This window comes from Bombus bifarius, unplaced genomic scaffold (assembly GCF_011952205.1).
Source record: "Bombus bifarius isolate JDL3187 unplaced genomic scaffold, Bbif_JDL3187 scf7180000008140, whole genome shotgun sequence".
Classification (NCBI taxonomy): domain Eukaryota; kingdom Metazoa; phylum Arthropoda; class Insecta; order Hymenoptera; family Apidae; genus Bombus; species Bombus bifarius.
Window position 1 is genome coordinate 1,647,534 of NW_022884468.1, and position 27,992 is coordinate 1,675,525.

Here is a 27,992-nt window from a genome sequence, read left to right on the forward strand (position 1 = left end):
AACCGTTTGCGCTTGTTTAATGTTGTACAAATAATATCGCATCGGATTCTGAAACATCGTAAAAAGAGCGTAGAAGTCATGTTGGTAGATTAAACATAACATGAAAATATCGTCGTCGATAATTGTTAACCATGAAATACAACGCATGTAAGTAGGCCAAGCAGAGAAACGTAATAGTTTAGTGAATGCACATAAACGCAAGAATTCCTGCTTTTATCGTCGATAACTTGGCTCTCCTTTCGTTCAAATTCATAGTAGGAAAAAAAATATAGAATGTTACGAGCGCAATGAAAATAATTCAAGTGTTTAACAAATGGATGACATGCACGGTTTTCTTTATTCACGGGGAAACAAAAACGTCAAACACCGGGAAACCTAGTCTTGAACTTTCGAAAAGTTTATCCGCTTGAATTCAATCATCACCTGTAACGTCATCTTGTCAATCGGAAACTGGCAAAAGGGTAGGAAGGCAGCAGTCAAGCCACTCTAGAATACCGATGCAGAGTACCGTGAAAACAGTTTAGCGTTAACACAAGAATGTTTAACAGAAATTTGTAAGAGATGATGCACACAGCGAAAGAAAGCAAAAGTAGGAGCCGTAAGCGTAGTCACCGAGCATACCTTAAAATAACATATGTATATGATCATATAAATATATATAAAAAAAGACTACAAAAAACCAACACGCGCATCTATATGTGTATACATACATACGTCTATATGTATATGTATATATACACACACGTATAATACAAAAAAAAAATATGTATATTATATATACATACCAGATATAAATGTGTAAGAAGATAATAGCCGACAACTAGAGATTATATCGAGTATAAGCTTAGAAACGAGAACAGGAAAAGGGGGCGGAAGACGCGTCACCTGTTAACGCGTACTCCGCGACATACTGTGTTACATACCCTTAGCCGTAAGGAAACTTCAAAACCATTGAAACGTATTTCGTGAAAGAAACAGACACGAGAGAAAATGTTGTGGCTAGCCTGCCGGACCCCCTGAGCCCTTAAAAATATGAATATGTAATACGTTTGCTGCATCGAATGAAAGGAACGCAACGATATTACAAGAGCGAAAGGAGAAGAAAAAAAAAAGAGAGAAAGCGATCAAGCGCATGAGAAAGAAAATACGTGTATGTATCGGTTAGCAAGTGAGTGAATAAATGAACAAGAGTGAGCGTGTGTGAGAGAGAAAGTGTGAACGATAGAAATTCACGCGCCTCGACGGAAAAAAGACAAGTTCTTCGGAGAGACAAAAGTTTAATAATAAACGCTAATTACGATCACGTCCGATTCATACAGAGATTACGACGTTCCTTCATTGTTTCATAGTGTTTCGTACGATCCGACGTGCGCGTCACGGGGTCCATTATTATATCGTATAAACCCCTTCCCACTCCCATTCCAACCCCCCAGCGCGGTATGCGGCATATCACTTACGACCGTACGATAAGGAGTAAGGTGCCTTTTTTTCACTTCATCGTGTGTATGTATTTCGGGGTTAAAACAAACAAACAAAACAAAGAAACCAAAAAAAAAAAAGAAAATAAAAAGAAAACGCGAGTAAACAAAGGGGGAAAAATCCAACGTAAGATTTTATGTATCACGTGTAGAAACGGCACAACGGAGCTCAAGGGAAGGGGCATGTGACATCCATCCATCGTACGTCGTCCGACATACTTTCACGTCGCGAAGATCCCTTTCCAAAACTCTAATGCGAAGTGTTGAACGGCATTGTGAACAATGATGTAATCGAGAATTCGAAATGTATTTCCGCGATTCGATGAACGGCCCGCGGGGTCCCATGGCAGCCTCGTTGCATACACTTAAGCTTAGGAGATGTGCAGTCGCTGGACACAGCTCAAGGAGCAACAACCGGGCAAAACCTTGTATAATGTACTTACATGTAATTTCTAACGACGTGACAGAGATGATACGCGATAATGTATCAGGTGCGCGTGCGCGAATACAGGCCAATACACACATACACATATATGTACACGCGTATACCTATAAAATAGTAAAATACACGTACACGTGAAACAGATAGACACATAGGAATGGATGATACGAACGTACACTTTATACACGAATCACACAGGTGACATTACTTAAAAAAAGAAAAGAAAAAAAATAGATGCACACGTGCACGTGCACATAGAGAAAAATGATGGAAGATACCTCCAAAAGACAATTTTCACAGGATATAACAATGGAAACGCGAGACGCCCTGGGACGTGCGTGAAAAAAAAACGTGTATGATATTATGTATACATAATATAGCATATAAAGTATATTATAAATAATGATGAATATAAATAAAAAATATATATATAAATACTATGAAGAAGTAAACAAAGTATAAATATGAAGGAAGTATATAAACGAGAATATAGGATAAAACACGCTTAGGCTTAAGAGTATAAGATATTATTATGATGATATATGGTTGGTTTATAATGTAAAATATATTATAGAAAATGTATATTGTTATTTTTATTCCTGATTAACCCCAAAATACCGCATATCCGTATAAAATTTTATATTACGTAACAACAATTTACCAAACAAGTAGAAATCTCCATTTAAACCTTTTACACAATTTTATAGATTTTCTTAGACTTCTACCAATGTGTTTACTCAATTTTTCGCATTTATCTAATTACTTACATAAATGAATTCCACAATATCTTAATCTTCCTACGTCATTTGCTAAGAGAGGTTCAACGTCAAATGATAAACGAGAATGAAAAATGAATTATACCTTTAACTACCTTCATGATTTTATTCTGTATGTTTGCATACCTTCATGAACTTTCATAATCAAGATTTTCTCAACGATTGTGAATATGTAATAATATATTGTTCGTTGATAGAAATCCATATTAGATACGACAAGCTTATTCGGACACTAAGAGCATTGTAGATTAAATGTAGATTATGTGAACGACACGAACAAGTACAATGACTAGAAGATTAACGATATAACCAAAGCATAAGTTCTGTCTGACGTTATCAAACATATCTTCCCAGAGAATGGTATGTATAGTTTACGGTTTTCCTTTCGCGTATCACGACAATTGAGATCTCTTTCAACAAGTCATTAATGGTTGCTAATAAAAGTTATATTCGTGCAAAGAAGAAATTAACAAGAGGTAAGAGAAAATATATAATATCTTTCTTATTTTGACTTTATTCTGAGATTAATACGTCTAACTTTTTATTATTATAAATACTTTCACGATGCTAAATAATATTGATTCATTTTGTGTCTGATATTGTGTAATAAAAAATACTAATTAATATTACATATATGTGATATTTAACTACATGATCTCTGAACTCTAGCAACTATTAACCTTAATTAGCATCAAACTAGTTATTTTTGTATCCAATATCCCTCCCAAATATACATTACGTATATAAGTAATAGTGCAGAATGTTTTATATAACAGACACGGAATATACATAAAAGTTTCGCTGTGTGTTCAAAATACTTTCGTAAACCAGTGTAATTCTGCTTATGTGGCATCTAAGCATTTAATAAGTATTATTAAATATATATCAAATGTACGACACAAAGTGTTACATCGTACAAGGACGCGGCGGAACGTTAATTAAAACGGAATCATCCTCTCGCATTCTCTATTATAATCATATTTAGATATTCGGAACACTCAAAGTGACTGTACGGTTTTACTGTCACCGGAATAACGACATTTTGAAATAGAAACGACGCGCCGGTGAATTCGGATCGCGGATGAAGAAACACCGGTGTAATTAGTGTTGCCGTTGCCAGCGTCACGCGGGCGCATCATCACAAAATTGAAAACGAACGAACAAACCGATGGCCCGTCGCCGTGATAGGAGAGATGTGCCAAGAGACGAGAATATCCACGCGAATCGACTGTCTCGATGCTGGTTCACTCATACGCGGTTGTTTGGCCGTGAACATACATGAGATCCTCTGTTTGGATACACGGTATGGATATAGGCACGTTTAATTGCGAGATAGGGGTGCGGTGCTCGGTTATGTTAGCGAAACTGACGAACACACGGACATGACAACCGAGAAAGTTTGAACTTCCTGTCCTTGGACGTGCGCTACGCTACGCTTCGGTTTAATTTCTAAAGTGTTGCGTTATTTTTAAAGATAAGGACTCTAAGTGGAGAGCCTGTTTGACTAATAATACATATAGCGATTCAGGAAAGTATTTGAATACCTAACATAGAAAACTTTCGAATTATGCTATAATGAGATTATCGTAATTATGTTATGACACGATGTATGTATGACATATGTATATGACACGATATAATTTAATCACAAATTGAAAAGAAATTTGCAATTATTTTATTGTTGTGTATAGTAAAATATTATGACATGATGATTTCTAAAACTTAATATACAATAACAAAATTGGTATCGGTAATTCGTCGAACTTTGCACAACCATTTTGTTATTTAAAGATCTCTTTCTTTTCAAACGGTTTAATTTTCTGAATTATAAGTCAAACAAAAGAAATTCTTCTTCAACTAACACAAAGACTGTTCGCCCTCTCAAAATCAAAGAACTTTTCGTACGATTTTATAGGGCATCTTCTATTATGATTATCTCTGACATTTCCTTTCCGTCACGTGTTTGAGTTGTGTAAGCATTACGACACGTTATGAAATCAAAGTAGGTACCATTTGATCATCATCGATAATGCACGCTTCTGGTTCTAATAGCTTTGAAACTTTCACCATTAAACTGACGACTAAAGAAAAACAAAATTGTTCAATTTCATATTATGGCCCGAATACTTTCGAAGGATAATATACGAAATAGATTTGTAAATTTCGAGCAAAGAAGCTTTCGAATTTCCGGTATCTTCGGAAACGATAACATTTGTACTTAGTTAGAAGCAACTAACTTGTACAAGCTGTACGTTATGCATAATGAGCGCGCTCTCGCAAATTGTTAGATGGATAGCTATATACTCATAGGAAGTGCGTTCACCTATACAGGTAAATGTACGGGCCTGTATATATCGAATACCCAACGGACGGCAGAACGTACAAGAGAATAGCGTAGTATAAAGCATAAACTACAATTAGCGGTAATCCGCGTGACACGGGCATGGCACCCTTTGCGCATATTAAAGCATTAGCTACCGAGTCATACGAGCGAACCGTACATCATTTCGGGACGTGGCCACGTCTGCCAGTAAAATCGTTAAATTTACGAAGAAACACGACTGACCCGATACTGACTGAATATTAGTAGTACGGATGGCCATGTACGTTTCGGTATTCCGCGCGGACAGTGGAGCTGCCACTAGCGGCATCGATATCGCGTCGCACGCGATGAAAATGTACGCTTTCCTAACACCATCGAAGAAAAAAGAACCCGGTTACCGAGATAAATTACAAATGAAATTCGATGAGAAAGCTTTTTTTGGTATACACGCCGTAGAGTGGAAAGTAATTGGTAATTTTGGTTTTAATCTTATCTCGCGTTCGGCGAAGGATTAACGGCTTTGCGTCGAACTGTAAGACCGGTTTCATACGGCGATACGTGTACGTATCGTAATGCACGTATACGTAGCGTATTTTTATAAACTTGGAAGATTCCAACAATTTACAGAAAGAATTTATATGAAATCCCAGTTAGAAAACTTACGGAATGAGATTAGCCAAATTGTTAAAAAGATTCGTGAAAGTCAAAAATTGCAAAATTGCAAAATGCAACTAAATTAGCATACGTAAAAAGCTTGTAGCGAAAATCTGCCTAATGTAGAATGGTGGGATTCTATTTTATTAGCAAGAAGATATCCGAACAAAAACGAACTTATTATTGTTAAAGGTTCCATTATCTGAAATTTTGTAGAACATCCCACGCAAATACGGCCACCAGCTATACACTATCTAATATATTTTTTAGAGAACGCTTATTTTAAATTTTTAGCTAACTCTTTGAAATTAAATATATATGCCTGCATATTGAATAAAAAAGGAGCGCAAGAAATTACGTAGGCAAAATAGACGCGAAGCATTTAAAGAACAAGAAAAAATACGATTAGGCCTTGAACCTCCTTTAGAGCCAAAATTACGAATTTCGAATCTTATACGAGTATTAGGTACAGAAACTGTATAAGATCCAACGAAAATAGAAGCTCACATCCGATAACAAATAGCTAAAAGATTAAACACGAAGATGCTAACGCAGCTCGAAAACTTACTGCTGATCAGCGATGGGACAAAAAGACAAAAAGAATTAAAGAGGATACCACGATTTGTGTACATGTAGCAGAATACGTGGTCTTTTGAATAACGCTTCAAAGAAATTTAAAGTGGAAATAAATTGCAAAACAATTTTATCTAAAAGGTTGTGTAATACTCTTATGAGACGCAATATTGTTGTTGTTGATGGAGAAGCCAAAGAATTAAATAAATATAAACGATTAATGATGAATCGTGTCCGGCGAGAAGAAGATATTATTAAAGACAGGGTCGGAAATGATACGCCGAACAAACGCGTTCTTGTATGAAAAAGTACTAATACGCAATATCATTTTGGAGAAATTGAACTCAAAGTTTGCCTAAGTGAAAAAAGTGCTCGGAAGTACTTTAAGAAACACGAGGCGCAAGAGTACTGGGATTTAGCCTTAGCTTAGCATAGAATATTAATAATGAATACATATGGATATTAAAAGGACATTTTTGCTACGACATTTGCCAGGACCTTATTAACTTTTAATTACTTTATTACCATTTTTTTACAATTTAATCAATTTCTCTACAAAGTAGTTCTTTCTATTTTATTAGAATCATTTTCTTTAATACATTTTCTTCTTCTATTTTCAATGATAACAAGATCTTGCAATAAACTTAATTCAAACGTAATTAACTGCGATGCTTTCACAACAAACTAATGAACTTCGAGTGTCATAAGTACAATAATCGATACCGTGGTCGTAGAATATCTTGCGCGAAAGATATTTCTATTAATTGCAAAAAACGAGCGGCTTTCAACCGAAGTTACCAATCCTCTTTATACAGTTCCAGCCAGGTAAGCTTTCTTAAGGCTATTTAAAGAGGTTTAATCAATGTATTTCTCAGTGAAGGTAACTCGATTCCTTCCAGTATTTGTCCACACTGCATCCGCAGTTTTTGTAAAATTCCCGCTCGATAGCAGCCTAAAACAACAGTTACGAGTTTCAATTTCTTCGTTTCAATTAACAGAAAAGTTTAGAACAACAGTTTCGAATGAAACAAATGTGGTTCCTAGAATTGGCCTCATCGGTCACCAAGGAAGCGTGGAACAGCATAGTTCCCTCTACCATTCTCATTTGCGGTTGTCGGTCCACTGCTATTCGACTATCCTCCACAGCTGTTTTCATCCCCTATACCCTCATACATTTCGTTGTAACAAGTTTACATGATACTATAAGTCTTATTGAACTCATTCAATACTTAACATGATTTAACGCTATATATTTTAAAATGCAATACCTTTCTATTTCCTTTCCAAATATTACGAAACTAAAATTGGGTAGATCAAAACTGTTAAAAATTCCATTGAATTTCCTCATTAGCTTGTTACTCGATTAGGAACAATACTTTTTAGAATTCTATTTACATATATTTGTTTCTTGTACTTTATCTAATGAACAGTAAATTAATTAATTCACCAAAATTATTGAAATAAGATAAGGAAGAGTAACAAAAAAAATAAAATTATGAAAAATTTACTATGATAGAAATTTAATACCAAAATTACAAACGTAACAAAAGTTCTACTATCAATTGAATGTTATTTGTACATCACATTAATAAATCAAATGTTTAGAAACTTTCTGCTTTAAAAAGATATATAACTTTCATAGATTTTCATATTAATAACCATATGCGCGGAGACATAGTGTAGAAATTATTGATAACTACAGTGAGGTAAATGTATAAAGTAACAAATTTTTCAGAACCATCACATATGCTATTTTGTGGATTTGCATCACTAGTTTCATCTAAAGTTGGTATCGTAGAAGTTTGCGTGGGTTGTATCTAGATTCATTACGCGTGAGTGACCTCTTAGGAATTTCTATCATACTCTGCAGCAACAGATGTCCAGTGTCTAAAGTCTAAAGAGCTGGTTTCAGAAGTTTGCGCAAAACATTTGTCTCTTTCACAAAATTCATATATTGTAATAATTATCACATATTGCGTTATTATCAATTTATTAATAAAGCCCATTAAGTTAATATGAAATAAAAATAAAAAAAAGTAAAAAGTAGCTTTTAGAAGGAGGCCTACATAAAAGAATTTATAAAATAATAAGGTATAAAAGATACATTTTAACCTTATTTATATATTTACCTTCAAACATTCTGATTGAATTAATTTATAACATTTCTACTTTACAGAACGAAGCAAAATAATGATACTTCAAAAAATTTAAATCAAGATTTGTTAAAAAATTTTAACGTTCTTTTTACATAACAATTGTTTTTTTTCTTCTACCCATTTTGATTATATAAGTGTATACATCTCATCTATTTACATATTTTAGTATTTATATATATACAATTACATCAAAATTTTAATATAGTGATAATTTTATATTACATACTAATAAATACGAGGGTCGTGCAGAAAATAATATCCATCTACGTATAGAAGCCATATAACACGATAGAATGTGCTTATAAAAGCTCATCTAGCTTTATTCATGTCAATCTTTTCAAAATGCATTTGTATTGTTGTTATTTCAAAACGGGTATTACTTTCTGGGCGACTCTCATACGTTAAAAAAATATTACAATTTTTCAAAATTTACCTATTGTTTATTTTCATTTTTAAATAGTACACCACTACGTATCCTCCCCAAGTCTTATTATTTATTTAGTAATAAAACTGATTTTAAAAATTGCCTATATTTAGTTTTCACTAGCATTACATACTCTAGGAATATTTTCGTGAACATCCTGGGAAACTTATTGGTATTACCTGATATATATTACCACGATGACTGAAGACTCCTGAATAACTAAATAACAATTACGGTGCTGCAATGTGACGCCGGTAATATTTGCGTATGTTTACCAATATCTAATTTGGAAAAAAATATTGTTGTATAAACAGATATTATGATGATTCTTTAACTGATAGAGGTTATGTCGTGAAGTACCTAATTTTGTATTAAATTGAGAAATTTATAGAAGAATTAATTCCACGATCTTATACATAGGTTCAGCAACTCTTCCAATTTTTGGTGGAGGGGGGATGTTATCATTTTGATGTACATATTTTAATTCCCTTACTAGCCACATGATGACGCCATTATGAAACTCCTCCAGCACGCACATACGCGTTTGTCATTAGTAACAGAAGTAATGAGTTATTTGACTCAAAATTTGAAAATTAAAGTAAGCACTTAATAATCAATGGAAAGTTATTGTTCATTCAAAACATTTTAAAATAAATGAAACAGGATAAAGATAGTTCTACTACTATATCATTATAACGACATAAAATGTGCACTACAGAATTACCAGGAGAAAGTATGTTACCACGATTGTCTCTTTGAATCACTTCTTTTTTTATTATGATCCTTAAAATGTTTTTCATATATCAACTGTGAGTTAAATTTTGATGAGTGACTCAACTGTGAGTTAAAATTTTATACCAGGAATGGCGTCCGCCCATTTCTTTTCTAAATCAACATTTTTAAGTTTTTTAGATAACGAATCCTTTGCAACACAACACAGTACACACATTTTTTTCTCTTTACTCGTTTCTCTTTTCTATTCGAATATGTAGCGGCAGGCGCAGTAGTCGCTAGACCGCTACAAATGCACATGCGCGCTTGGGTAATTTCATGATCGCGCCACTATGCGGTTAGTAAAGGAATTAATATTACAGATGCATATGACATCAAAATGATATCCCCTTCGAACCTATGTATAATGTATATTGTATACGACCGTGATCATCGTAATTAATTCTTTGCAACAAATATTGACATATTTAATAAAATGGCATTAACAAGGAAAGAAATAGATGAAATGAAACCACAAATCGAAAAAGCAGTACATAAATTTCTCGGTTTTGGAGAACCTGCTATTGTTACCACGGCTGTCAATTGTATGACTTCAGGTTATGATAAACGCAAAACGGCAGGTTTGTAATAATCACTTACATGATTATCAATCATCACATCATTTGATTGTATTATTTATTAATTATACTATAACACTATTTATTAATTATGCTATTATTATACTATTCACATACATTCCTATTTTATCGTAGCATAGAATGAAGTGCATCAGAATTATATTTTCTTATAAATAATTTAATATGAGTAATCATAAGCTTTATTATAGATATGTAATTTCTATGACACAAATAATATATTTTCATAATATTCCCAACATTGTAGATAAATTATCTGCTTTATTGGAAGACAAGAAAGCTTTAAAATTGACGGAAAAAATATTCACAATATATGATGATGCCAAAGCAGCGCAGAAAAGTAAAAAACGAAATCATGTGGAAGATAAGGATAAGGACAAAGATGCAAAGAAACCTAGATTTAAGGATGATGAAGTCAAAAATGAAAAAACAACAGAAGCACAACTATCTGCAGATAAGGTATAAACTCATGTCAATGTGAACTAATATAAACATGTTGATATATTTACTATATTAATTCATATAGTATTATAGCTTTTATTTTATATTATTTTATTATTTTTATTTAGATAAAACAAATGATGGCAAATGCCCAAAGAGAAATCGAGGAAAGGAAAAGAGCATTGAAAGCTATAAAACAAGAAGAAGTTGCCCCGGTAAAACCTCTACTTAAAGCACGAGATTCTTTACCAACAGTAGGAAGCATGTATAATCAAGGTTTATTAAGTAAGACAGACTCCGACAAAGCAAGAAAAATTGCTGCTTTGCAAGCACAAATTAGAAGTAAACTAAGCTCCGGATTACTTGGAAATGTTAGTGTCCCAGATAAACCAACTCCGCTAATTTTGGATGAATCTGGCAGAACTGTAGATATAACCGGCAAGGAAGTGCAACTCACACAAGTGGTACCAACATTAAAAGCTAATATTCGAGCAAAAAAACGTGAAGAATTTAAAGCCCAATTGCAAGAATCAAAAGGCCCAGAAGAAATTCAAGACACCCACTTTTTTGATAATAGGATAGGTGTCAAACCGGCAGTGCGAGGCAAACGGACACTCAAATTTCACGAACCTGGAAAATTCCAGCAATTAGCAGAAAGAATTCGTATGAAAGCCCAATTAGAAAAATTACAAAATGAGATTAGTCAAATTGCCAGAAAGACTGGTATAAGTTCTGCAACTAAATTGGCGCTAATAGCGCCGAAAACAGAAGCTCTTAGCGAAGATGTGCCTAATGTAGAATGGTGGGATTCTGTTATATTAACAGGAGGATATCCGAACGAAGATGAATCTACTACCATTAAAAGTTCTACTATCACAAATCTTGTAGAACATCCCACGCAAATGCGACCACCAAGTATGCACTACCTAGTACATTTTTTTAGAGAACACTTATTTCAAATATGTAATTTTGGTTAATTATTTTTTTTATTTTAGCTGACCCTTTGAAACCGATATATATGCCTGTATTTTTAACGAAAAAGGAACGCAAGAAATTACGTAGGCAAAATAGACGAGAAGCATGGAAAGAAGAACAAGAGAAAATACGATTAGGTCTTGAACCTCCACCAGAACCAAAATTACGAATTTCGAATCTTATGCGAGTATTAGGTACAGAAGCTGTACAAGATCCTACGAAAATAGAAGCTCATGTCCGACAACAAATGGCTAAAAGATTAAAGGCACATGAGGATGCTAATGCAGCTCGAAGACTTACTGCTGATCAGCGACGAGAAAAGAAGGCAAGAAAAATTAAAGAGGATACCACGCTTGGTGTACATGTAGCTGTTTATAGGTGAGCTTAAAGATATGTAAATAAATACTATCTAACTATATAATACATATACGTATCATGTAAAAAGTAATACTATCATTACAGAATACGTGATCTTTTAAATAATGCTTCGAAAAAGTTTAAAGTGGAAACAAACGCAAAGCAACTTTATCTAACAGGCTGTGTAATGCTCTTCCGAGATTGCAATGTTGTTGTTGTTGAAGGAGGAGCCAAACAATTAAGTAAATACAAACGACTAATGATGAACCGGATTAAATGGGAGGAAGATATTATAAAAGATAACGGAAATGATGTGCCGAACAAATGTGTTCTTGTATGGGAAGGTACTAGTAAACAACGTCATTTTGGAGAAATCAAATTCAAAGTTTGCCCGATTGAAAAAATGGCGCGTGAACATTTTAAGAAACATCAAGTAGAACATTATTGGGACTTAGCATATAGTGGAGCAGTACTTGAAAATACAGACGATGTTCATTCTTAGAAACGGTTTTTATAATTACAGCAATAAATGTTAACACCATAATATGAACGCAATCATAGATAATTTCAATACATTTTAAATAAACAATTATCATGGGAGCAAAAGATAGCAAGAAATGACTAATGTAAACAGTGACACATGGAGCGAAAATAAAAGTGCTCAAAGCCTCTTTAATAACAGTTTTATCTTTGAACAGTTATAGAAACCCTGGATCCAAGATATAAAATTTAATTTTCAAAAGAAGTTATTTGTTATTTATTATATCCAATCTAAGAAAAGACTTTTTTATCCATTATTATATAAATTTTTCTTTGGAGAACTGTACTGTTTATTACGAATACAGGAAAGTTGACTACATAAGTACTATACTTCTTATTAATTAGGAATAAGGATTTTCAAAAATATTATCAAAGAATGTATTGAACATATTAATATAAAATTGTATAACTCTCATCTGCTATCACTGACCTTTAAGTAAGCCAGTTTAATAATCACGAAGTACATATTATTTTACTTATCTTTCTCTTTTACATACCAATATGTAATATTAAATTCACGCTTATGAGGCAAAAATCTTCATATTCAATAAGAAATGTGACCCCATCACTTAACTTTGATTATTTTTGAAACAACTGACATCAACTGTTTGTTGAAAGCAGATACAGATTGTTATTAGCATACAAATAATTCTTATAAAGTTGTTTCACTCTCTTAATTGTAATCTATCTCCCTACGCGCGCCATAAATAATCGCACGAGACGCGTAATACATACTATTTTACGGATTGCCGCATGAGGATTGTAGGCGTATATAAGACTGTGCATAACCAACGCAGTTAATCATTCGCAACGTCGTCCCCAAGAATCTTAATCTTTGGACAACGTTATAGTCGAGCCTATAAGTGTCAATTAGCACAGTATAATGGTACTAAGACCCTATACGAGAGGTATGCTGTAAAAGAACATGCATGTAATTATGCACATACAGCGTGCTATGTACACGAAAGTGCTAATGTACTTTGGATCCTTGAAACTGTACGTCCAACCGCGACTACGGATAACATAGACTATGAAAGGTAAACCTTGGTCTTGTTCATAATACCAATCCGGTTGCAGGAATGATGCGCTTTTACCGTATTTATAAGAGTTATATACGTTGGTTCAGCGTACCTTGTTGACATCCTATACTAGCATGATTCTTACTGGGCCCCACTCTTTAAACCCACGGAACGGACTGCAGTTTTACTTTCGTTCGAGGATCGGTCTCAGTTCAGGTTTACCGCTCCGTGCTCTTGCGTATACTCGGCGCGGTTCTTGCGAAATTTTACGAGGCAAATGAATTCTGTTATACGTTGTTGTAATTAATGTACAATCAATTACTGTCTGTCAATTACTACTGATACGATAGTTTTGGAAAAAATGTACTTGTGTGTGAAACGAAGGCCGGTCAACGGTATATTTCTTTTCCTGTCACGGTGAGTGTTTCCGCTTTCATTTTGCGAGATAAACGATATCTCGACTACATACTTCGGTACATCTCGAATCGCGACCTATGATTACAACTACATACTTGAATAATTTTTGTGAATAAAGTTGTTTCATCCGAATGTTTGACATAATTTAACGTTTGAAAATGATTTTTCCATTTGCATTTTTAAAATAATGTCAACATTACAGATAATTATGTGTTTAAAATTTCATCTAGTACATTAATTAATTAATGAAAAGAAACTAAAAATGTTTTAAAAATTCATTATTAATGTGTCGCCTACTTTCTCAGTGAGTGGATTTGGCATAGATCATAGAAACACGTGTGTGTCAGCAAAACAAACATGTGTGAGTATAATCACTCAATGCACAGTGACTTATTTTCCTAATAAAAGTTACATAATTTATTTTTTGAAGTTGTTACAAGCAAATATTTTGTAATTTATATTTTATATATTATTTCAATATTTAGTTTACAAAGTAATCTTAATGCTAGAAAAAAGATCACATGTATTTATTTTTGAATAAATATTAATTTCGTAGTAAATATCAATAATAGTATTAATATAAACAAATTTTTAACATGTATAACTCTTGGAAAGCTTCATTCGTTTACAATAATATAATACAACAATATAACACCCGTAACAATATAATAACATTTATTTTGTACCTGCATCAGATTGATATTTATAAATATTCTTATTAAGAAGAATTGTTAATGTTCGTGCAGGAAAATGTATATTTTACATGAGATACAATATAAAACAGACTTATTGATATACATACCGATGTATCAGAAAGCTAACTTTTAGTTATAAATCTTTCAAAATGGAAATTTATTGCGTTGAATACCTTTGTCACCATGTCATCAAAAGTTTGACAAAAAATATATTATGAAACATGTTTTTCTTAAAGGTCATGGTTCCTTTTACATTATTATTTTTAAATCAATATTTATAGGCATATATTTTCTAGGTAATGTTCTTGACATATAATTAAAAGACAGTTCATCATCATTCACAAAAAGACATTTCAAAATAGTTACTAGTAAAAAAAAATATATGAAATCATATGAGATATAAATTTTTAGAAACTCTAAAATATAGTAGATTATATATACAACCAGAAATTTTTTTTATATATACTTTAATTGTATTTATATGTGTGTACCTACTTAAAAATAGAGAAACAGGAAGAATCGTCAAATAATTGATATAGATATAGCATTAATGATTTATCAACATCAGTGTTATCAAGTCACATCTCAAAATAACGTGTATGCACGATTATATCTATTTATTTTTAATGGGAATTTGAAAATTTTCTTCAGCAAGAGCAAACCATGTTTCCAAATAACTTTCATCGATTTGTACAGCCACTATTCGTGGACGCAGAAAAGATTACGTAAGAAAGTCACAAAAGAACCAGGAAAGAGTTAAATGTCAAACAACGAATCTTCTTTAATCTCTTCTTAAGGTCGCCCGTGTATCCCGTCGGTATGATAAAAAAAAATAGTTAAGTACCAGACTTAACTCCAAGATATATGTGGATGAAAGGATGAATGAATTTAATATTAAATAAGACGACACGATAAATAGAATGACGAACAGTGCTCCGTACAGAATGAGGCGAAATGCCATCTCCTAGACAAGGTCTCTAGGATCCATTGCAGTATCTGCAACAGAACAGACATTAGTCAGTCACGCGATTTGCTTCGTGTCGGCGTCGTTTTTTTATTAACGAGAAGATTAATCTATGGAGAAATTATAATACGAATTTTTTCTATATATATTTAATTGTATCGTGTGAAAAATTAGCTATTTTTGTCGCATACTTCATTTCAATTGCAATGCGGATGTAGAAACGACACGAACTTCTAATCCGAATGTGCCCAACCCTATAATTGTGTTTTTAATGGTTGATTCTATCGCGTCATTGTCAAGTTAGGTAATAACACAACCATTGAATTTACATGACAATTATTAGGTAACGTCAAGGTATACTACTGTATAATAGAAGTTATACACGATTTCTCACGAGTTCACTTCAAGTGGAAGGTACAAGATTATCATGGTGTTCTCAACACCTTCTATATTCTCACAATCTTAATAGTCAGGGGTTTCATACTGCTACGAAAGTTTCAGCTTTTGTCACGTTTAATTAGTCATTTTCGTTTCCTTCGGTACAAAGAAAGTAATTAATAGGAAAGAAATATAATGTAAGTTTCGATATAGAAGAATACTTCGTACTATCGTTACAATATGTAATTGCTATAAATAATTAAATATAAAAAATCAATTTATATACATTATTATTTATTGCTTGGTAAAAAAAAGTTCTTAGCAGATATTATCTTTGTTATGATTAGATTCCTTTAACGGTGATCTTGATGACCCATAAGATTATAAAATACCAATAGGTATTTATCCTAACAATGATTGTACTGCTTGTAACAAGAAATGAATGTTACCTTTTCGTTCCCACGATACTGGTAGTAAAGTTATTTTCTATGGGTATGTTATTCCCAAGTTTATTACAGATAATTGATGAATTTTTTTCTCACAAGATTACTCTCGAACGAACTAGAATTGCTGCAAGAATCAGCATTTATTATCATATAAACGCTTTCTGTTCCCACAGTTTTATTTCTTTTAAAGGTCTGCCGTTGCCATTGAATTTTAATATTATATATAAACCGTTACCATCGTTTTCACTATCAAAAATTGAAGCTTAACTACAAGTGGAAACAATATACATAATGAGATAAAAACAGATCGATCGTAATATTCGGATAATTATGTGCGGTAATATAGATAGAGACAAGCTATATTTTCTATCTTCAGATTTCGATTCGCAGATTCCTTGCCACGTTGGTACTCATCAAAGGTACTACATTACCTTCAAATATGTTACTGGATCTGGGTAGGCGTACAAATATTTCGATGGAGAAATACGATCAGGCGGAGCGAGCAATCCTGAACTCGCGGACACATTTGAATCACGGTTCTCCTTCATGGTACCTCGGTGTGTCACATGAAATGACCGAACACGCTCAGAATCTCTCAAGGAAAGCTCTACGGATAGAAACGATGGCCGTAATGCTGGTAGAAGCTTTGAACATGTCATCAAAAGAAGCATCTTCCGTATTACCATCGGTAACTGCAATCAGTTGTCCTGACTCGCCTACATATTTGCAAGTGATGGCCAGCTGCAAGAAGATCGATCCTCGCTACAGAACGCACAGCGGGAAATGCAATAACGGTTTGCATCCGACTTGGGGCGCAGCTCTAGAAGCTTATATACGGTTCTTGCCAACTGAATACGTCGATGGTGTTTCTCTACCGCGTATAGATTTACCTAGCGCCAGGGACGTCTCTTTGAGAGTTCATTCCGGAGGATCCGATCTTAAACATCCGTATCTAATGGCACTCACCGCGCTCTTTGGTCAATTCCTCATTCACGATCTCGCGCACACGCCAAAGATGGAACTACCCGATGGGGCGAGACTAAAATGTTGCGACGTGGATTACGAACACTTTCATCCAGAATGTTTTCCAATCCGAGCCAATAATGTTGTCGGCTGCATGGAATATTCTAGATCGGCGCCGCACCCAGGAAATTCGCTACAGGTAATTGAAATATAGCGTGTGAATGAAATCCCTTGCAGGAACTCTTTGCAGGAATTCCTGATATGTAACGTGTTTACTAAGTATTAGATAAGTGGGAAAGTCTTGTCGGTTCTTGTATTATCCATCAGCAGCATTGTTTTATTCAATAAATTATGATGGATTTGAGTAGAAATTAATTTTGTTCTTCTTAGTTAAAATGTCTTAACGCGGTACTTACCAAACAGTGTAAAAGTATTTTTCTACGTAGGGATGCAAATTGGGTCCTCGGCAGCAAATCAACCAAGCGTCATCGTACTTAGACCTTTCCCCTGTTTATGGGAGTTCCGAAGATGTAGCGCAAGCTCTGCGATCCGGTAAGGGTGGTTTGCTTAATACACAGAGGAAGAACTTGCCCATGCCTTCGCCTAAGTATGAAAGTTGCAGAAGCGCGAACAAAGCTTTCCCATGTTTTCTTAGCGGGGATTCACGGGTAAACGAGAACCCCGGTCTCACTCTAATGCATGTACTTTTTCTACGTGAACATAACCGAGTCGCTACAGAGCTAGGACGACTGAATCCTCACTGGGATGACGAGAGACTCTATCAGGAAGCAAGAAGGATCGTTATCGCAGAAATGGAGCATATAACTTACAACGAGTTTCTACCCGTTGTTCTCGGAGAAACAACTCTCGACAAGTACGTGTTCTCTCTTTCCTTTTATAATTAATTTCACGGATTAACAGTTTCATTCGTTACATACGCACCACAAAATTTTAATTCGGTCTTATTAATAATTGTATAGTTATTTTATTGATATGACTATAACCCATAACTATTTAGACACTTACAATAGTACATTTCAATCTAAAGGTTCATATATTCGTTATATTTTTAAAGTTATGATTGAAAAACGTTCCTCTACTGTCGGTTTGTTATCTGCTACCGTAGCTGGAATCAAATACTCTTATTATTTAACTAGTGTTCTCGTCGATATTTACTACTTTTTTATATGGTTGCCTGAAATAAGATCAGAGATTCAAACTAAACCTTACAGTTTCATTTCTAGTATACTTGCATATTTGCAATAATTTGATAGTGTCTAGATACTTATGGATATTACTGTATATATGTGTATGTAAAATGATTCGATTTTTTGGAAAACTGGAAGATATCAGTTACGCTTAACGCATCGAGGATACTTTCGAGGCTACGATACTCGAACGGATGCGACACTTTCAAACGCTGCCGCCTCTGCTGGACTCTTCTTCATTGCCACGCTGACCCCAAAAACCCTCGACCTAGTTGACTCGCGATCGGCGTTAAAGTCTGGAGAAAGGTCCTTACTATCGGCCTTCTACGCTCCGCAAGAGTTCTATGAAGCTGGTGCTATTGATCGCCTGATTGCTGGCGCTACAGGTCAGTTGAAATTATATGTAAATATAATTTTAATGAAAAACATCCCTAAGCATACGTACATCTCATAAGATTTAATCATCAAAAGTTATATGCATATACATGTAGCTAATAGAGTTCGACGTGATAGCACAAGATACGATTAGTCCGGTGTACGTCTGACTATAGGTTTCACAAGATCAATTACTTTATTGAACATAAATTACATACTGTAAATACACGAGGATTCTGCTATGATATGCCAAATGGTAGTGGATACGTACTTTCGTTTCATGAACAGAAAATATGTTTTAAACTATTCTAAAGAATTATTAAAAATCATAATTTTACAGATAAAGATCATCAAGATACCGTTAAGCAACCTTATATATTAATCATAGGTTTATTAAAAATTTCTAATTGTAAACATTTTTCTATTAAAATATAGTTAACTTTCAACAATTTTTGACAATCGACTGTGATATTACGGGACTTTCCAATATCATTTTTTTAACATCGAATAGTATGCTATTTTAAAAACTTTATGAAACTTAAATAAATTTCTTTACTCAGTTTCATATTTAGTATAATTAATATTTATATTAAGAAATCGATTATATATCAAATAAAATTCTAATTAGATCTAGTCAGTTAAATGAATACTATAATTGATTAACTATAAAAACTAAACTCGATTGTGATTGCGTAATTGATAATATTTGATTGTTTAGTCTTTAAAATTAAGTTTTCGTTCGTATTTGTTCCTCCAATCAAAACAAAAGAAATAGTTACGGTTAATGTACAATAATGTGTGTCAATCCAAATGGCATTAGTTCAAGTAAATTATTTGACTCGTAGTTATTTATTGTTAGAGTCGTTTGTACAGTCGTTTGTTGCTTCAAATGGCAAAGTTTTTAACGCAACCTTTCGAAGTATGCATCAGTTACAGAATGTAATAGACTATTTACGTTAAGTGATCCTTACTATCTGTAGGTTCGAAGATTCATAATAGTCTAGACCTTTAGATACAAAAATTCATAATTTTTAAATTGTATAATAACATATCCCGATGACATGATGAGCGATGATCGAAATGATATATTGCGATGTAAAATCATTTATTCGAATAAAAATTCTGTTAGGATATTACACTCTGTCAAATAGAAAACTAAAACGGTTTTATCCAATTTATATTTTCATTGTACATATCTACTACGATTTTAAGATTTTACAATAATATTTAAAAGAAAAATGTTAAAATGTGTTAAAAGTATATATAGAATTTAGATAAAATTTTTTTAAATATTGTTACGATCTGCTAACACATTGCCCCATGAGAACTTGGTTTTAATGACGATCTAGGATGCAAGATTTAATTTCCGCGACAGCGGGACATTCTAGGAAGCCATTGCCACCAGGACTGAATGAAATACTTTTGGAACGATATTTCCATGATGGAAAAAGCAACGACATTCCCGTGGATTACGCTGCGCAGATCATACAACAGGGAAGGGATCATGGTTTGCCATCTTATGTCAGATGGCGATCATTTTGTAATTTAGCACATGTCAGTAGTTTTGAACATCTTAGAGGAGCAATGTCCAAAGATACTATAGAAAGACTTCGAAATGTTTATAAGTAAGATATAATAATAATAATTTATTATTTGAACCTGAATACATTTTAATTTATAATTTATAGTTAATAATTTGTTTCATTAACTAGTTGTTGAAACGAGTACTATTTACAGTTTCTTTTTCAATTTACAGAAATGTAGAGGATATAGATTTAGTAACAGGATTACTTTCGGAAGCACCATTACCTGACTCAGTCTTAGGACCAACGTTTCTTTGTTTATTGGGCCGTACTTTTCGGAATATTCGTTTTGGTAAGTGATCCGCGATGTCTATATTCATTACAAAAGTATGTAAGACTCTTCGCTTTGGAAGTATATATTTTATGATTAATTTCATTGATTAATGTAACATCTCATAAATTATAATACAGGTGACAGATATTGGTATGAGAATGGAAATACCCCAGGATCGTTTACCTTATATCAATTAGAAGAGATCCGAAAAATCACAATGACGCAAATATTATGTTACAATGGTGAAAGATTGAATTGGGTGCAACCTAGAGCGTTTCTTCTAAGAGATCGTTTTTTGTAAGTTTATTGCTTTATTTTTATTTGAATAAACTTTTAAAATAATAGTATATAGTTATTTTCCTCAGACAAAAGAAATAATAGTCAATGTTAATTTTTAGAAACGAAGTGATAAACTGTACGATACACAAAAGCGGATCGCCGAATCTTTCATTTTGGGAAGAAAGGAATAATTCATAACTTTTTAGCTACTTGTAATTGTACATAGCAAATATTACATAGCTATTATTAACAGAAAACGCTAGAACTTATGTTAATCAACATTGTTCCTTATCATAGAAGCTATAAATCCGTATATTTCATTTTCTTTTCCAAGACGATAAATTAAAAAAAATTTATTAAATCAAAAATGAATAAAAGTAACTATAAATGAAACACACACTTGCTACTTACTACTTAAAAATTATGTATCTGATGCACATGCTAATGTGTATCTCTTTCACTATGTCGTATTTAATATTTTTTATACATTTTGTAATAACTACAACTATAACTACATTAATAATGATTGTACTTAAAAAATACATACAATACATACAATATATACAATACAAAAATTTTAAAAATATATCATTGAAATATAAACACTCCCATATTTTCTGTACATAAAATAACATCAAATATCTTTCAGAACTGACAGATTATAGAAAATAATATATAGTTAAAGAACAATAAAAAATATCAAAATACAGAGATGTTTTCATTTCTACAATAATTATTCCTATATATAAATAGATTCCTCGTAATATACATATATAAAACTATTCGGAATTTTGAGTGGCCGTCCGGTTATGGCAGGGGCAGGCCCATTCTCTTCTTCAGTAAATTCCGAATTGCATGTCCTCCCCGAGCTGTAAACCTAACGACTCCGAGGTGAGGTAAAAAAACCCTTAGAAAGGACCAGATCGACCGATCGGTTTGACCTGACCGGTTACTCTTTAGTCGATAATTCGCAACAAAAACATTTTCATTCATTTTAATCATTACAATAAAATTAATAGCTACCAACAATTATTTAATGTCCAAAAAATTAAACAAGAGAATAATAGATTATTGCTTAAAACAATGTAACGAGAAGTATTTGTCAATAAAAACTTTATACTTCAAATCAGTTCATGTTGTAAATTTTTGCAACATATACGATATCAAATAACAATATTACAGTGTGCTTATATAATTAACCTTTTTTATACTTTCTAAATAATGCACATTTTAAAATAATATTCATAATTAATTGCATGTCTTGTAAATTTTAAGCTAATTATTATTTTACTATTATTGATTGTATTACATAACTGCAATATCGCGTGGCATCACTTTTTAAACTCCGGAAGCAACTGGATGTAATACTTCCATAGACAATTTTCGTTGTTGAATAATTATATCTTTTACTTTTTATAATAAAATAATGAAATATACCAACTCATATTATAATAATTTAAATATTATATAATATATTTTATTTCCCTAATTTCAGATTTTTATCATTTGTTTGATTAATGATTACGATATCTATACTGTTGTGGAATATTCGGGGTAATTCTCGAGTAACGAAGAGCAGGAAGGCCATGGAATACGTTGATTCGTATATTCTTCCAGGACAGAGTACTCATTGGCCAAATAGTACTTTCTACATTGGTCGACAAAATGGAAGGTTCCTACTGCGCACATGGTATGCGCATTGTGCTAGTCTCTCTGAAGGTTGCATCATTACACATTAAGTTGGAGTATTCGCGTCTCTTTTTAAGTTTTTCATAAATTTGAAAGGATAAAACGTATAAAATCAAAATGTTGACCGCTGCAAGATTGTTAACTCGTAGTTGTAGCAATATAACCTACGACATTACTAGAAAACAACAATTCAGTACAATTGTTAAAAATGTAAGTTTCGATGGCGATTTACGGCACGGCGTGCAATTTCATTTATCGAATATTTTTATCTTGTATTGAATTTGTACAATTATTTGATCATGTAATAGGATTAAACTTATTATTTCATATCTATCTTTATTTTTTCAATGTTTTCTATAGCTAAATGTTCTTTTTATCAACATTAAGCATTAGCTATTTCATAGCCGGCACGTGACCTGCCTTTAACAAAAATTATATATTTTTATGTATTTTAAATTAATTTTATAAAAAGATAGCATGATATTTATTACATTTACGTCTTTCTTATATGTCATTTATAACAAATGTTACAGGAAGTTTTTTTTTTTGTATTATAATTAATTGTGTTATAGTAGGGTACATTAAATATAACATTTAGAATACGTAAATTAAAATATTTTTCAGGCTGCGGTTCCTGCATTGGCGGTACCCCAACGATTTACAGATCTGCAACAATATAGATACAAGTAAATTGTTCATGTTATAATTTTTTTATGCATTAAAATTATATTTAATTTTTATGTATTGTTAATAATGTAACTATGTTTTTAAATATCATGAATGAAAATCTATTATTTACTTAGATCCGAAGGCGTGAAAGGTGCAGTTATTGGCATTGATCTTGGAACAACATTTTCATGCGTAGCAGTTATGGAAGGAAAACAAGCCAAAGTTATAGAAAATGCAGAAGGATCACGAACAACTCCATCTTATGTAGCATTTACTAAAGGTCAGAATTTAAAATTTTATTTTCTTAAGTAGTGCAACATTAAAGTTTTAAACATATTTATCTTGCAGTAAAATATGTCTTCACATATATGAAATAAATATTTAACAATTTACATTATCAATAATTCACATTTATACATGCTAGTGAAATGAGTGATTTACATAGAAAGTTCGTAAGGTACATAAGACACACTGCTTATTAAATATGTTTATTCACTTCTTTTGTAATTTCTTCTCTGCTCAATGTATTAGTTTGTGAAAAAGGTCTTATTGTGTTGTTCAGTTATGTCATGTTTTTTGTTTTTTTATCTGTTTGTACTGTACTGAAATAACTGTTTCTTGATCAGAGAATACAGACATACAAATAAAATTTATTTAAAGACTATATAGTATGTAAATAAAACTAAAAGTGAATGAAATAGTGATTTTTAGTCATGTTAAATAAAACAATTTGTACAATAAATACAATATTATAATTAATTTCTATTTATAATACAAGTAGAATTGAAACATTAAAACATAAGATACCAAATTAAATTAAATTATAAATTACTTTCTTACTTAAATTACTTTCTATAAATTACTTTAATTATAAATAACTTTCAGATGATGAACGTTTAGTTGGTATGCCAGCTAAACGTCAGGCAGTTACAAATTCAGCAAACACATTTTATGCTACAAAACGATTAATTGGACGAAAATTCGACGACCCTGAAGTCAAAAAGGATATGTATGTACATTTTGTACGCGTGTATGTGTGTGTGTGTGCGCATGCGCACGTATATGTTAATAAATGTAATATTTTTTTTAAATCATTATAATTTTAGGAAAACTGTGTCTTATAAAATTGTTCGAGCTTCTAATGGAGATGCATGGATACAAGGAGGTGATGGTAAAATGTATTCCCCTAGTCAAATTGGTGCATTTGTACTCATAAAGATGAAGGAAACTGCAGAATCGTATTTAAGTACACCAGTAAAAAATGCAGTAATTACTGTTCCTGCATATTTCAATGATTCCCAAAGACAGGCTACCAAGGATGCTGGTCAAATTTCAGGACTTAATGTACTTAGGGTAATCAATGAACCAACAGCAGCTGCCCTTGCATATGGCATGGATAAAACAGAAGATAAAATGTGAGAATTTCAATATTTTTAATTATATTATAAACTTAATATTAATGCATATAAAGTACATCAAAACAAGAATGATGCCATTATTTTTCGTCTCTTAGAACTATTGCATTATACATGCTGAATTTATTTTCTGACTATTTTTATAAAATATTATTCATTATTTTGATTAATAAAAAAAGCATACTCTTTAAATATATGGTATATTCTTTTAGCATTGCAGTATACGATTTAGGAGGTGGTACTTTTGATATTTCAATTTTGGAAATCCAAAAAGGAGTCTTTGAAGTTAAATCCACAAATGGAGATACCTTTTTAGGAGGTGAAGACTTTGATAATGCATTAGTTAATTATCTTGTATCAGAATTTAAAAAAGAGGTATATATATTGAAGTAATCTGTATTATTTTTAATATGTACTAAAAGTGATTATGTATGATATTTTAACATTTTCATTTTTGCGTACAGCAAGGCATAGATATAACTAAAGACACAATGGCAATGCAAAGGTTAAAGGAAGCAGCTGAGAAGGCAAAGATTGAATTGTCTAGTTCTTTACAAACTGATATAAATTTACCTTACTTAACTATGGACTCTAGTGGGCCAAAACATTTAAACCTCAAGCTTTCAAGAAGTAAATTCGAAAGTCTTGTTGCTGATTTAATTAAACGTACTATTCAGCCATGTCAAAAAGCACTTTCTGATGCTGAAGTAACGAAGTCTGACATTGGTGAAGTATTATTAGTTGGTGGTATGACAAGAGTACCTAAAGTTCAACAAACTGTACAAGATATTTTTGGACGGCAACCATCCAAGGCAGTAAACCCCGATGAAGCAGTTGCTGTAGGTGCTGCTGTTCAAGGTGGTGTCCTTGCTGGAGATGTAACAGACGTTCTTCTTTTGGACGTTACCCCTCTGTCACTTGGTAAATGATTCTTTCTTTATATATTTCATCAAAACTATTTTTAGACTATGATGTTTATAACAACTAATCTTCTCTCTGAACAAAATGAAGACTTTAATCTCCTGAGTTTTGATGAAATAAATTTTTTATTTTTTAGTTATGATCATAGAATTGTTGAAGTTTAATGTATTATTTAAGGTATTGAAACACTGGGTGGCGTTTTCACACGATTAATTTCTCGAAATACAACGATTCCTACCAAAAAGAGTCAAGTATTCTCTACAGCTGCTGATGGTCAGACTCAAGTAGAAATCAAAGTACACCAAGGCGAACGAGAAATGGCTAGCGATAATAAACTTTTGGGACAATTTACTCTTGTTGGAATTCCACCCGCACCTAGAGGAGTACCACAAATAGAAGTCACATTTGACATTGATGCCAATGGCATTGTTCACGTATCTGCTAGGGATAAAGGAACTGGAAAAGAACAACAAAGTATGTAAACGTATGAATTAAATCCAATATATTTTTTTACGAATGAATTAAGTTTTTATACACACAAACAAAATTATTTTATTTATTCAATTTTTATTTTTTATTTACAGTCGTTATTCAATCAAGTGGCGGTCTTAGTAAAGATGAAATTGAAAACATGGTGAAAAATGCTGAACAATATGCTAAGCAAGATAAGGTAAAAAAAGAAAGAGTTGAAGCTGTGAATCAAGCTGAGGGAATTATTCACGATACGGAATCCAAATTGGAGGAATTTAAAGCACAATTGCCACAAGACGAAGTAAGGCTTTATATATAGTATTATTACATACATGGTATATGATATTATATGATATACCATGTCAAATCAACTTCCCTTTTGTCATAATACCATTTAACAATGATTTATAGTGTGACAAACTCAGAGAATTGGTTGCAAAAATGCGAGAAACATTAGCTAAGAAAGACGATACGGAACCAGAAGAGATCAAGAGACAGACAAATGAATTACAACAAGCTAGTCTTAAACTGTTTGAAATGGCGTATAAGAAAGTGCGTACTTTATTTATTAATATTGATTATTACTAATATATTGATTAATATATTGATTGAAATATTGATTATTACTAAATTCATTATATTTATTAAATTTATTTGATTATATATATAGATGGCCGCAGAACGAGAAGGACAAAGTCAAAATCAACATCAGCAACAGGAAGATGGGCCTGAGAAGAAAGAAGAGAAGAATTAATCCAAGAATTAAATATGTACCAAATTTTCATTATGTACGTAAAGTGAATCTTTGCAAAGAAATGCTATACATAGTACGTTATTTATTATGCACTACAATTTTGTCAGAAGTAAAATTGTAAACTCTGTATATAACTGCTTGCATTATAGCATTTGTTGCTATCATATTTTGTATCATTACATGCAAAAAGTGTCAAAACATAATGTTCATTGGTTTCAAACACTTGGCCATATATAACAACAGTAATGAAAATTGGTAGCTCACAAAAAATGCGATTGTAAAACTGTTGATTCAGTATGAATGTGGGAGAAAATAATAAGAGAATGCGATGAATGCTCGATACAAAACAGATTATTCCTTAGGAAGTGCGCGATATGTAGATTATTTTAGGTAATATTGTATTATGAAATATGATGTTATTAAAATTTTTTATTTGAAACACACAGCTCTAGAATATAACTACAATGTTTTTGATGTGTTATCTAATAAATTTATGAAAAATTAATGTATTTGTAAATATATGCAAAGTGTCTTACTATAAAATTGTATAAAATGTTTTTGCAACTGTTAGAAGTAGTAATTAATACTTTAATATTTATTAAGTTCTATCAATAATGAATTTCATTCTTTTTTATTGAAATATATCCTAAATTTTCTTTGAAATATTTTTACAATTTATATTTATATATTTCAGAAATCTTGCTTAACATTGAATAAGGTACTTCTATTTAAAAATAAAAATATTGAGTTATTTCACAATATGTAAATGATGTTCATAAATTTGCATTCTTTAATACATTAAGCTTCAGTTACATTGGTTTTTAATATATAGATAAATACATTTTTGTTTTTTTGTATGAGAGAAAATGTATATATCCAAACAAAATATTGAACAATTTGAGAAAAGATTTTGTATAAGGACTAGTTTGTATTTTGTAATTCTATAAGGTATTTATGTATATTTTA

The 27,992-nt window shown here is 32.1% G+C and overlaps 2 protein-coding genes and 1 pseudogene across 2 annotated transcripts; all 3 read left to right on the plus strand.

The window, feature by feature from the left end:
* The first annotated feature begins 5,313 nt into the window (after positions 1-5,313).
* Positions 5,314-6,758, plus strand: LOC117208600 (annotated as a pseudogene).
* Positions 6,759-9,888: 3,130 nt separating this feature from the next.
* LOC117208550 lies at positions 9,889-21,628 on the plus strand. The gene is made up of 12 exons (XM_033449764.1): positions 9,889-10,178; positions 10,441-10,652; positions 10,763-11,549; positions 11,630-11,987; positions 12,072-12,456; positions 16,802-17,587; positions 17,835-18,262; positions 18,735-18,982; positions 20,347-20,596; positions 20,728-20,846; positions 20,966-21,125; positions 21,227-21,628. The coding sequence occupies exons 1-12, from the start codon at positions 10,034-10,036 to the stop codon at positions 21,303-21,305; spliced, it is 3,957 nt and encodes a 1,318-aa protein (XP_033305655.1). The 5' UTR covers positions 9,889-10,033; the 3' UTR covers positions 21,306-21,628.
* A 1,119-nt stretch (positions 21,629-22,747) lies between these two features.
* LOC117208579 (heat shock 70 kDa protein cognate 5) lies at positions 22,748-27,545 on the plus strand. Its single transcript, XM_033449810.1, has 11 exons — positions 22,748-23,006; positions 23,421-23,482; positions 23,600-23,745; positions 24,351-24,474; positions 24,572-24,880; positions 25,093-25,255; positions 25,345-25,801; positions 25,979-26,275; positions 26,386-26,573; positions 26,684-26,824; positions 26,943-27,545. Exons 1-11 carry the CDS (start codon positions 22,914-22,916, stop codon positions 27,024-27,026), a joined length of 2,064 nt encoding a protein of 687 aa, XP_033305701.1. The 5' UTR covers positions 22,748-22,913; the 3' UTR covers positions 27,027-27,545.
* Positions 27,546-27,992: the final 447 nt, after the last annotated feature.

Bases quoted from the DNA above. Each gene is read 5' to 3' on its own strand.
- LOC117208550 (XM_033449764.1), top strand. From the start codon at position 10,034: ATGGCATTAACAAGGAAAGAAATAGATGAAATGAAACCACAAATCGAA. The intron at 10,653-10,762 runs GTATAAACTCAT...ATTTTTATTTAG, and splicing joins CACAACTATCTGCAGATAAG to ATAAAACAAATGATGGCAAA. The intron at 11,550-11,629 runs GTATGCACTACC...TTTTTATTTTAG, and splicing joins CACGCAAATGCGACCACCAA to CTGACCCTTTGAAACCGATA.
- LOC117208579 (XM_033449810.1), top strand. From the start codon at position 22,914: ATGTTGACCGCTGCAAGATTGTTAACTCGTAGTTGTAGCAATATAACC. The intron at 23,007-23,420 runs GTAAGTTTCGAT...AATATTTTTCAG, and splicing joins TCAGTACAATTGTTAAAAAT to GCTGCGGTTCCTGCATTGGC. The intron at 24,475-24,571 runs GTATGTACATTT...TTATAATTTTAG, and splicing joins CCTGAAGTCAAAAAGGATAT to GAAAACTGTGTCTTATAAAA.